The 12698-nt window shown below is 53.4% G+C and overlaps 1 protein-coding gene across 1 annotated transcript in view; it reads left to right on the top strand.

Annotated features, from left to right (window-relative positions):
• Myo7a (myosin VIIA) overlaps nt 1–12698 on the top strand; it is a 67020-nt gene that overhangs the window by 7371 nt on the left and 46951 nt on the right. Inside the window, exons 3-4 of the mRNA XM_051192283.1 lie at nt 4747–4860; nt 9034–9186. Coding sequence (XP_051048240.1) covers nt 4747–4860; nt 9034–9186 — 267 coding nt within the window. The remainder of the gene's footprint in view (nt 1–4746; nt 4861–9033; nt 9187–12698) is intronic.

Genomic DNA, 12698 nt, shown 5'->3' with positions numbered 1-12698 from the left:
TGGAACCACCGAGACCCTTCCCAGTAGTCCTAAAACTTCTCAACGTTTACATGTGCTCCCCTCTAGCTATTCGGCTTTTCCTTCTGTAGAAAACAGACCGATTTTCTTCAAAACTTCAGCCAAGATGAGATTTCTGGAGCCACTTTTCTTGGCTACGATTCCAGAGAAGTACCCGGGAATCTGAGGGTGTCAAGGTTCCCTCCATGGGAGGGGTCGCAGTAGCGTGGTGCCCCCTCCCCACCAGGCCCACTGGCGTCACCTAAGCCGCCGTTGCCATGGGCCCGTGACAGATGGCCGGGTTTAGGGTTCCCGTGCTGGTGGTGCGCGAGCGGGATTAGGTGAATTAGGAGTCCGCACCGCTTCGTGCAGCCACCAGACCCTGCACACCATGGAGTCCCCCGGCAATCCTGCTGACCCGGGCAAGGCTTCCACACCGCAGCCCGGCAAGTGGGCTTTGGTGCGAAGCCTGAACCAAGCGCTCAAGACCTTCGCAGTCATGCCGGTGAGCCCGGGGCCAGGAGGGGAAGGCTGGCTTGCCTGGGTCTCAATTTCCGGGTTGGTCAAAAGACAAGTGAGATGCAGGAGCTAGAGGTGTACGGAAGACTGGGATGCTAGGATGCTACATGAGACTAGGGACTCTGGTATAAAACTGACCGAAGCCACACCTCCCAGGGACTAGAGGTTTTGCCACCTGGAAAACAAGGGGTGCCATGGGGGAGGGGCAGGCTAGCTGGACCAAGTAGAGAATAAAATTCCCAGCTTTTACTGGTGTCCAGCTTAGGGAGCACTCCCAGGCACATAGAGGAGCATCCTGGAGTTCTACCTCCCCCAGGCTAGTAACTTGTTTTAGTTCCTGCTTCTAGATACCTGTGCCATTATATTGGTCTCCTCCCACCCATGAAATGGCCCAGGGTGATTAGGAAAATGAGTGAGAGGCCATGCTCCAGAGGAGGGAAGAGACAGGAGGCGGCTGAGAACCTGGGGATTGGCATTGATGCGATACTGACCCCAACCCTACAAGAAGCAGGGCAAGCAGCAGGCACAGGTGGCATTTTTGTGGGTCTCTGCTTTTCAGAGACATTGTCTTTCTCCTTCCATCCCAAGACTGCTGAAAAGTGAGGCCTGGCAAGGTTGAGTGCTGCCACCAAGTCACACAGCGCCGGTGGCAGAGCTGAAATCCTGTGTTCACTGTAGCTCAATGCCAGCGTCCTGAGAGGAATTGGGGGTTGGGAGTATGCTTGAGAATATTAGATGGAACCATAGGAAGTCTCCATGGCTGGGTCTGCGTAGCAAGTGGGGGCCTGGACCTGGGTCTGCTGAGTCAGTCACTCACTTGACAGTCGAAAAGCATCGGCTGAGACTTGGCCCAAGTTACACAGCTGCCGCCGCTGAAGCATTCTCCATGTCACAAATGGGGTCTCCACTGCAAGGTGAGGTCCCTGAGGGGTGCCTTTTGGGAAGTATGCTTTTGGGCAGTATGGTGGCCTGGAGTCCGGCCACAGGAAGTGAGCCTGTGGGGTTGGGCCTTGGAGCTAGGTCTTATGCATGACTTCCTTCTTTTGTATCTACCAGCCTCACTATTGAGCAATCTGATGAGGGAATGCTCCAAGGTCCCTTTTCTTCATGGGCCTTAGTTTCTTCACCTATGAAATAAGTACCCCTGTGTCATAGCTGTCTTAGGATAGAAGGCCTTCTTCTGGCCAGAGCATTGTCCCTCTTAGAGACCATCTGGCCTCAGAATTCTCCCTGAAGCCTCTGGTTTCTGTGTGTACTGTGGGCCTCAGTTTCCCTCTCTGAGCCTCTGTTTCTGGCTCATACGAGGTATCTTAATTTGCTTATTCTATGTTCTTTCAATGGGAAAAATATTTTGTGTGCCAGGCACTGTGCTAGGCCAGGAGACACCAGTGAGTCAGAGGCCTGGCTCTCAGCTGTCCTCCGTCTAGGTTTCCAGTTTGTCTTTCAGGCTGGGAGTCATTCAACCAGGAGCCTTAGCCTGTCTTGATCAGGGCCTATGCCTGGGGGGTGTGGGGAAAGAGGCTTGGGGTTTCTCAGGTTCCAGCTGGGTACAACAGGGACATTTTAACTCTTTGAGGAAACGGGTTATAGAACTCTCCACATAAGGGTATCATGAAGGCTGATAGAGTAGTTGATTGCAAAGGACTATTTAACTTTCTGGAAGGTTATGTGACTTCCATAGATTAGTCACCTGACACCTGGCCAGCAGGTGTGAATCTCTATTTTCTTTCCTTCCTCCCTCCTTCCTTCCCTCCTTCGCTCCTTCCTTTCCTTCTTCCCTTGTTTCCTCCCCCTTCCCTCCCTCTCTACACCTTCCATCTTCCTTCCTCCCTTTTCTTCCTTCCCTCCTCCCTTTCTCCCCCTCTTTCCTTCCATCCTCCCTTTCCTCCTTCCTTTCTTCCTGCCTGTCTTTCTCCTTTGTGGTGTTGGGATAGAGCCTATAGTCTGTGTCCTGGGCAAGTGCTCTCCTCTGAACCACACCACTAGCTCAAGATTCTGTTCTGTGCTCACTGTCTCTACCCCCCCCCACACACACACACACTGCCATTCCCTCACAGACAGGCACATGTCCTGGCTTACACTCACAGCACACACATGCTCACATTCACTCACACTCCCCTGCCTCTCTCTCACTGAGGCTTTTTTCTGAGGCAGGCTCTGGGGAGCCATGAGTGAAAGGCTGGTTCAGCCTTGCCTAAGATAGTGTGGTATGAGCTATGAGGTCAGTAGATGACTCCATTATCCACACAGCTGCCAGAGGGGAGCTGTCAAAGTGAAAACCCAGAGACTGGGGGGTGGGGGATAGCTCAAGGGGTGAGAGCTTGTCTACAATGCACAAAGCCCTGGGTTCAATCCCAGCTGCGTAAACCAGGCATCATATGACTTGCCTGTAATTCAGCACTCTTACGGTAGAGAGGTCATCCTTGGCCATGTAGCAAATTTGAGGCCAGCCTGGGCTACTGGGGTAGGTGTCTCCATGTCCCTGTGGACCTGGTACCTGTTCCCGTCATGACTCATCTCAGGATAGCCTGGCTCGCTTCTGCTTCTGCTTCTGCTTCGTCCCGGGAGGACAGGCAGACTGCACACACACCTCACAGGTGTAGAATCTCTGTGACTCAGCAGGGCTGAGGAAGCCTAGGCCAGGGAAAAGCCATGAGACACTGTCTGGGCTGCAGCTGTGTGGACAGGCTCAGGCCACCCAGGGATCGCAGGTGAGGGTTAAAATGCAGACACCGGGAAGCAGTGGGGAGTCCCAGCTTCCCTATGGATGCTCAGTGAACATGAACTCTTCTGACCTATGGGCTTGACCATTTTTCTTTTCTGGGATCAAGCAGGGCCTGGGACTGAGTGGCTTGTCTCTGGTATGCCCTAACTCCCATTCACATGAGCAAGCCAGGGCCCATTGTAGTTCTGATGGGAGAGGGAAGCTGAAATAACTATACCCAAGCTCTCTTCCTCACTGAGGGGCAGGGAAACTGCGGTTCAGGCGTCAGTGAGCAGGGCATAGACCCTGGCTCCTGAATCCAGGCCCTGAGTTGTACCCAGGGTCTGCAGTGAGCCAGTTTCCAACCACACTTGATGTGAGATTATTTGCTTGTTGAGATGCTAAATTCTCCCACACTCCAGGAGAGCTTGGGAACCCTTCCCTCAAAGGAACACATTGTAGTAAGAATAGAGTTCAAGCATATATTTTACCTCAAGGCCACCAAGGACCTTTGTGTCCTGGACCTCACCCACTTCTGTCCTCCCTGCAACTGCTTCCTTAATGTTCCCTCCTGCCACAGGGCCTTTGCACATGCCACTTCCACTGTTCTTTCCATTCACAGCTGCTTTCCATTCAGATATCAGTGTAGTGGTTTCCCCCACTGCCTGGTTCATGGACTGCCATGTTGGCATGGTTACTCTCCTGTCATTGCTTGTCATTTTCTATCACTTCAAGTTTCTTCCTTCCACTGCACTCACCCGTGTCCATAGGGATCCGAGAAAGAGTGTTGCTCAGTTGCTACCTTTCTAACTTCTTCAACCAGAAGAGAAACTCTGTATTGGTCACTGCTCCTCCTAAATTAACCAGGACTTGCTCCTCAGTGGGTGCCTGACACAATGTTTGTTGAATATGTTAGCATGGAATATAGTTGTAATTGATTCATTTCTCTGAATCTGGGTTTTGATTCAGCTACCTGAGTTAAGAGCCAGGCTTTGGACCAGATGCTGTAGGGAATATGGAAATGGAGCCCTTCCCCCACCACCTTCAAGGCCTGGGCTTTCCTCACAAGCCAGAGATCCATGTGGCCTCTTTCACCAGGCTCAGCAGAGAGTGGTAGACGCACAGGAATCCAGAGCCTGGTGGCTCCTGTGTCCTTTGGGCAAAAAGGACATGATTTGGGGTTCCTGCCTCAGTCTCTACTCTGTCAGGTGTCTGTAGGTCCGGAAGCCATGGGCAGCACAGCTTTAGACAGGCCTGGGCTGAGGCTGCCCTCAGGAGGCTACTCTTCCTGAGTCCCAGCTCACTCATCTGAAGGTGAGGGGACCTGGCTTACAGAAGAGGCATTGATGACACTGTGAGCCCCAGACTAAGGCTGGCCACCCTGAGGCTCCTAGAAAGCAAGGGTTCCTGCTCCTGCTCTTCTGGCTCAGATCCCAAGCCTCAGTAGTGATGGGCAAGAGGGGGCTGCTGAGCTTGTGTGCACTGGCCCTCCAGGCTCAGTAGCAGGATCTCCTGCCGTACTACAGGGGGACTACGTGTGGATGGACCTGAAGTCAGGCCAGGAGTTTGATGTGCCCATCGGGGCTGTGGTGAAGCTCTGCGACTCTGGGCAGATCCAGGTGGTGGATGACGAAGGCAATGTGAGTAACCCTCTTTCGCCCAACCCTGCCTGGGAAGGCTACAGTGACAGATACCCTGAATGGGAAATGACTAGGAATGTCACAACTTCCCTCCCCCACTCTCTTCCCCCCCCCCCCACACAACTCTTTCTCCTCTGCCCCAGCAAGAGAAACTCTTTTTTTTTTTTTTTTTTTTGTTCCCTGTTTGCATCCATCTAGGGACACTGGGCTCTGCTCTGTTGGCTTGTGGAATTATCACCCACATTCCCTCAGGTCTCATAAAAAGGGTCCCCAAAGTGTAAGCTTGACAGGTGGTAGTGATGCAGACCTGGGGACGGAGGCAAAGATGAAAAGAAAGGGGCAGACTCCAAGAAGGGCGTGGTCCATGTGAGGGCCTGGGGGCAGCCGTCAGTCTCAGAGCACACATTCACAGCACGTGTGTGTGTGTGTGTGTGTGTGTGTGTGTGTGTGTGTGTGTGTGCCTTTGCATGTGAGTGCATGTGCATGAGTGTGTATATGTGTGTGCAGGTATCTCTGTGTGCTCATGTGTGTGCGCATTGGGGACAGTAGATAGATGCAGTGCAGATGTAGTGTAGTGGAGACATGAAGGACCTGAGAAACTTCCACTTGCCATAGTCAGGATTGTCTCCAATGCTGTGACTCTGGAGCTCTGGGGACAGCCTAGCCTGATCCCTGTCTTAGTCTCCTAGTCTGGGGAGAGCCGGAAGGGGATAGAGAGTGGAGTGACTTGAAGAAGGTCCTGCTGGAACAAAGGAGGTAGACCCAGGAGCTGTGAGCCTAGAGCAAGGAACCCCTCAGAGCTCTTGACTTAAGTTCTGTCTGGATTCTCATGGCATCTGTGAAAGGCAGGACAGACAATAACTGTGAGTCACAAAGTTCATAATCACGGGGGCTGGGACTAGAATTCAGGGTCTCCTCTTCTGCGTGTGTCCCTACCGCCAGCATCTCAGCAGCAGCCACAGGACTCAGGCTGTAGGGACAGGCTGCGCCCTGGGCATGAGGCCAGAGTGCCCTTCCTTCCCTCTTCTGATGCTCCAGGGATCCTCTATGAGGCTCCCAGGTGTGTGCAGGGTGGGCTGGCAGCAGACAGGCGAGTGATGCTCCCAGCTCTGAGGATGGGCACAGGACTCTACCCGAGGATGAAGTTTCACCTGGGTCAGGTTGCATGTCAGATGGTATCCCGTAACGCTGTGTCACTGGATCCCGAAGGTCCCCTCCCATCTTGCACAACCCCCCCCCCACCAAGGCCCTAAGGGTGGGTGGGGGCTGCGGGAGTGGAGGGGTGTGACTGGCTAGGATCATGGGATGGAGACAAGTTAGGGAAACTGAGGCCTTGGGTCCCTCGATCCCATTTCCTTCCTTTGACACTCTAGGCCATCACCCTCTGCCTCTGTCTTCTCACAGACCAGCAGCTGAGAGTAGGAACCTGGCCAGTCACATGACTTGTGCAGAGCTCCACAGGGTATTCAGAGCAGGCCCTCTGGAGAATGCTGGCAGAACTTGGAAGCCCTGGCCTTCCTGCCTCTGTGAAATCCTTCCCTGTGCCTACTGGGGGACTCCACCTCCTGCAGGAAAGCACCTGTCCCCTGAGCTTAGTCCCCACCAGCTCTTTCCCAGAAGTGTGCGTCCTCTTCTTCAGAATTGTCCATGGTATTTCTTTGTGCACGGCTCCCCCACCCCGCCCTGTCCCTCCCTCCCTCCTTTGTCTTTCTCCTGTGTCTCTTGTTCTGTCCCTGTCTGTCTTCAGACACTGTCCCTGCTCCTAGCCTTCTTACACTTTGGCCCCTGCTGTGGGCTATGGACCTTGACCAGAAAGCCTCAGCAGGGAACCCTCCCACACAGGAGGTGGAGCCGGTCAGCTTCTTAACCTGGCCAGTCTCTGAGTCTGTCACTGTCCTGAGGCCCCACTTCTCTGCTGTGGGTCGTGACAAGAACACACATGGCCTTTGTAACCTGGTGGCTCAGAGTGGTTGAGTGTACCCAGGCCTCAGTGACCCGCACACCTGATGGGACTCTCTAGGGGTGCTAGCTTCCCCTCCCCCACCCCAGGGCAGGAGCACTACGGTCTTTGCTTTCCGTTTGTGGATGAGGTCCTGGAGGTCTGGGAAGGTGATTGAGTGAGGAACCTTACTCTAAGGTTGTAGAGGCTGCTTGGCATCAGTCCTGTCTCCCCTCCTCCAGTTCTATTCAGTTCACCAACCAGACCTGTGAAAGACACTCGGGTGGGGCCAGATGCCTACTGCCACTGTCCCCCGCTGACCCCTCACATACCACGCCCCCACAGACTGGGAATAGCTGGCTTTGCGGACCCCTGGGGCTGGCCTTCTCTCCTCACTTCTCACAGAGCTTTCTCTTCATTTAGGTCTCAGCTTGAACACTAGCACCTTGTCCCACAGTAGCCCTGATGGACTGTCTAACTGACCTCTTTTGGATGGAGTTGTGGACCAAAGGGAGGGATGAAGGGCAGGTAGAGACCTGGCCAGAGGGCCCCTTCCCTCTGGTCCCACTCAGAGGCCAGGGACAGGCAAAGGGAATTTTCCAAATAGGTCAGCTTTAATCAGAGTGTTTGGGAGAGAGGAATGTTCCACACGATGCTGAAAGTGTAGACAGGTCTTTGACGTCACTACTGGGCCTCTTGTGAGTTGGGAACAGCTGTGTGAAGGCCTGGATTGGATTAAGTTTTCCTGCTGGAGTGCCATGGAATGCTCAGGAAGCTGGAGCAGGCACCTCTGGCTGGCCCTGCCCTGACCCCTCTGAGCAGGCAGGGTGAATTAGCTACTGCTTCACTCCTTGAGGCCTGGGGCTGAGCTGCTAGAGAAAAGGTGTGGACCAGGGTGTGGCTGCTACCGTGGCAACCATTGGAAGGTCGGATGGGGATGGGCAAGATCAGGTGACAAGATCTGTCAGGAGGGCAGCCCAGGACTGAAGCCAGATTCCTGCTAGGTACTCCAGTCGGGGCTGGTGATATCTAAGAACGGCTGGAGGAGGTACAGGGTTGTGCCATGTCCATTACATCTATTAGCAAACCTTTGAGGGCTGGTACTAGAGAAGTTCCTTCTACCCCCAGAAACCATGTTTCTTCCTGGCTCAAGGTGATGGAAAGTGAGTGTGGGTGGGCTAGGGCCATAGCCTAGCCTAGAGCATAGGCTAGAGTCTGGGGATATGAGGTTGTTTTGTTTGTTTGTTTGTTGGCTGGCTGGCTGGTTGGTTGGTGTTTCGAGACAGGGTTTCTCTGTGTAGCCGTAGCTGTCCTGGAACTCACTCTCTAGACCAGACTGGCCTCAAACTTAGAAATATGTGTCTCTGCCTCCTAAGTGCTAGGATTAAAGACATTCCTTGCCCAGCCTGTCTGTGAGAAGCTTCTTGAACTGAGCAATTCCAGGAAACCAAGGCTCTGTTGGCCAGAGGAAAGAATCCAAGAGCCTCCTAGATGCCCTCATCTGCCATCTGGTGGCTGCAGGGAATAGAGCAAGAAAGAGAAGCTCCTTGGGCGGGAGGAGGGGCACTATAGCAATTCCCTCCTCAACTCATAGGTACTGAAAATCTCCACTCCCCGAGCTCCATATAGCAAGGCCTGTGACAGACATTCTGGTGGGACCCTTTGCCACTGCCCATGTGTACCCCTTACATGCCACACCCCTGGGAAGCACTGGTTTTGCTGGCCCCAAGATCTGGCCTTCTCACTTCTTACAGTCTTCATTCAAGTCTCAGCTTGAATGCTACCTCCCTGGGGAGGTGGTCCTCCGCACCCTGCCTGTAATAGCCTGTTGAACTCTCGAAACTTACTTACCTGTATTTGTTGACTGGAGTCCAGCTTTGAAGTCAAGCCCTCTAAATTCAATTCTGATGCTCTCACTCTGGCCTTCGGTGTGACTGGCAGACCCGATCCCCTTAATGATAACCACTGGTAGGGGCAAAGTCTCTGCCTTACCCTCCGTATATGTCTGTGGACAGATTTTTTGAGAGGGGAAATCCAGCTCCTTGGGCGGGAGGGGGGGCACTATAGCAATTCCCTCCTGGATTAAAGCAGCTTTAATGGGTAGAGAACAGTGAAATCCCTAGACTCAAGCCAGTCAGAGCCGATCAGGACCATATCACAGACCCAGGGCTCCCAACCCTCTGCACGGCCTGCCACAGGAGTAGCAGCTGATATGAGGGCTGTGTTGCCTGCAGGAACACTGGATTTCCCCTCAAAATGCCACGCATATCAAGCCGATGCACCCCACCTCGGTACATGGTGTGGAGGACATGATCCGCCTGGGGGATCTCAATGAGGCAGGCATTCTGCGCAACCTGCTCATTCGCTACAGGGACCACCTCATCTACGTGAGTACCACACATAGCTGCTCGGCGCTAGACCCAGAGGCTCAGTGTTGCATGGGGCGCTCCCTCTGAGGCTCCTCCTAGGCCCAGGCTTCGAGCTCTTTGGGACTGGGGTAGGGGCAAGAGCTGTGTTATACTGCAGGTTTACAGACCTCATGGGCTTGGAAACTAGAGTCCAAGACTGCTCAGCAGCAGGTTAGCACCTTTCTGGTTGGGAAGCCCAGGGGCTGCTGCCCCGCTATGATTTGGTGTGAAATGGGGGCTGGCCTTAAAGCCTTAAGATGGGGATGACAGTGGAGGAGGGGGCTGTCTAAGGAGCATGTCTCCCTAGGAAGGAAAAAGAAGGACCAGAGACCCTCACCAGAACCAGCCAGACCACCACTTCCTGTGGAACACATTGCTGGTTCTTAATGGGATGCAGAGAAGTGATTCCACAGAGAAACAAATTTGGGGTCCCAGAAGCAATGCATGCATGTAGGACACTTGCTTTGGAGACACTTAGTGGATAGAAACTCCCATGGTCTCATCATAAAAACCCAAAGCCTCTTAAAATTATTGAGGGAGCCAAAGACTTTTGTTCATTCCGGTCATATGATGATGTTTATGGTATTAGAAATCAAAACAGACGTTTATGGTGTTTATTCATTAAAAATGACAAGCTAGGACTGTCTAGAAAGCAAAGTGGCCATACCTCACATCTGCAGCTGCAAAGACTTGTCCGTCTCCCCCCACCTCCCCACCCCCCGCCACAAGGATCTTCTTGACTTTGCCCTCCTCCCAGGGACATCCTTCCCAAGGAAGAAAACGACCTTGTCTGGGGTATTTTTAAGTGAACTATTTATCATATGTGTGCAGGTGCTTGATGCCACAGCCACTAGAAGAGGATGTGTGAGCATGACTTTGGGGGCGGGGAGGGCTGGTTCTGCCCTTCCGCTCTGTGTTGAGGCAGGGCTTCTCTTGATTTGTTGTGCTGCACACTCCAGGCTTGCTGGCTTGTGAGCTTCCAGCCAATTCTCCTGTGGGGGTGCTGGGATTGCAGATGCCTGTTCCTTAGCTCCCTCCTCTGCTAGTCCCTGGAGATAATCACCGATGCTGCCTACTCAGCCTATTGATACCAATCATTTCACCACTTAACAGACACTACTGAGTGTGTCCTGCATTCTGTGTTAAGCACTGGGGAGATAAAGACCTTGAACCAGAGCCACCAAGCATCCAATATAAAGTACTGTAGGGAACTTGTGGGGTATGATAGAGAAAGTCTGGGTGGGGCCCAGTGTTCCAGCCCTGTTCATCAGGACAGTGAGGGGCTTTGGGCCACAGATGAAGAGTAATGGAGAGATGTGTACTCAGGTTGTAGGAAGCAGGGATGTGTGCCACAGAGGATGACCTGGTAGCAACCTAGTGAAGCTCACATAGGTTACAAGTGGGGAGAAATAGAGCAAATGTGGGGACAGGAGCCAGGTGGGGAAGCAGCTGGGACAGTGGGCTGGTGACAAGGAGGAGTGGAGGGTCCTCCTGGGTGAAGGGCATGATGGTACTGGGAGGCTGAGTGGGGCAGGTTGAGAGCAAGGCTGGAGGAGTGCTGGCTTGCTCCTCGTGGCCATCATGTGGTGCCCTCCAGGGGTGGGGCAGGAAGACTCTTGGCCCATGAGGCCCTTGGGCTGCAAGTGGTGGGTGCAGTGGTGGGAGAAGAGGTTCCATCTGCAGCCACAGGAATCCTGGGATGTTGTGGCATCTCCATATTCCTTTCCTGGGGCAGCTCTGTAGGCTGGATCATTAGGTCTGAAATGGTAAATGACATCTGTCCTCTCTGGCTGCCAGAATGACCTTTCTCTAGCAGATTCCCCCAAAATGTCATGGCCTTTAGGGTTCTATCTCTGCTGCTGGCCAGCCCCTATCTCTTACTGAAAGATGCAGGGGCTTCTTGGAGTGGAGTGACTTTGTGGGGCCGGCCTCCTGCTGTGTGTTGGTGACAGGTGTCACATTCTTGAGTGAGTATTAAGAAGAGATTAAGGTGGCACTCAGGACTCTGGTACCTGACAAGGATGGTACCTCTGTCCTTTAGTCATTACAGAAGCCATGGAAGGGGGCCAGTGAGCCATCCTCTTTCACAAATGAGCAGACTGAGGCTGTCCAAAGTGATGCTCCTTGAGACTGACTCTCAGATGTGGACAGGTTCCTTATCTGGAGACAAGAGTCAGCTCTATTCCATAGCTGTGTGGGATGGAGTTGTAGCATGGTGGCCACAGGGTCCTTGCCCCATAGTTTAGCCTAGGCCCAGGTTCCTGGAGAGGTCTCTGTGGCCTCCTTCCCATTGACTGGTTGTCTCTCTACTTGTTCCTTACTTTGTAACAGACCAACTGTGGAGGGTGGGTGAGTGTGGCATGACAGCAGCCCCTGGAAGGCTATGAGGCTGGGCTGGGCTGGGCTGGGCTGGGCTGAGGCTGGGCTGGGCTGCTCCTCTTGGCTTCCTTGCTTCACTTCTTTTCCTATCTGGTCCTGAACCAAGCTGTGAAAGCGAGTCTTGGGTGCTTCTGGCTGTGGTGTTTGGAGGAGGTGGTTTAAGGGGAAGGAGCTTCTGGAACTGGGGTCTCTCGGCTTGGTCAGAGCTTCTCTGCACACTTGCCTGATCTGGGCTGGGCACCACAGCTGCTTTCCCTGCATGCCACACTGGGCTGAGCTGCTGGGGAATGGTGGTCTGTCTGGTGTTGTGCACTGAGTCCTGGAAAGGCGGCAGAGGTTGGGGAGATGGGTGAGGCCGCCACCTCCCCTGTGTAGACACATCTGTCTTCTGCCTGTCTAGGCTCTAGACATCAACATATCTATCACCAAGGACAGGCAGGGCCTGACCTTTTCTAGCTTGAGGTGAGATGGGAGTAAGGAGGAGAAATTCGGCCTCCATGGCCTCACCCTGCCCTGGGGATTGACAGGACCCCAGGGTACAGCAGGAAGTCTTGCCCATGCTCTCATACAGGAATAGAATGGAGGCAGCCTCAGGTCCCTAAGCTCCATCCATGAGCAAGCAGCTACCCCTGCCTTGGGAGAACTACAGAAAAAGTCCCTGCTCAAGCCCCCGGTCCCGGCTGCTTCTGCACCACGTTACAGCTCCAGCCCATCTGCTCTTTTAAGACTTGGTCCCACTAGTGGCTTCCTTACCATCCCAGTCTCCCCTCTGAACATGGTCCGGTTTTTGAATTTTGCTTTGAAAATCTTAGATGCAGAGATTGGGAACAAAGGAGGGAGACAGTGTTTGAGTTGTCCCTGCTTTGTGCTTTGAATCTGAAAATACACTATCTCATTCATCTTCTTATGAACAGTTATAGTTCATCCTTTGTACAGACCGGATAATGCAATCCAGGCTTAGGGACCTCCTGCTGTCCCCTCCCTTCATCAAACATCTCTGAGCCAGACCCCAGCCAGTCTGAGGCTCACTTGGTTCCTGCCATGTCTGTGGAGTCCAGGGCTGCACGGGGCAGACACCGCCACGCCACCCTGCCGCCTGAGAGTGTGAACTC

The sequence above is a fragment of the Phodopus roborovskii genome, unplaced genomic scaffold (genome assembly GCF_943737965.1).
Source record: "Phodopus roborovskii unplaced genomic scaffold, PHOROB, whole genome shotgun sequence".
NCBI lineage: Eukaryota > Metazoa > Chordata > Mammalia > Rodentia > Cricetidae > Phodopus > Phodopus roborovskii.
Note: the sequence above shows the minus strand (reverse complement) of the source record. Positions and strands in the feature narration are given on the sequence as shown.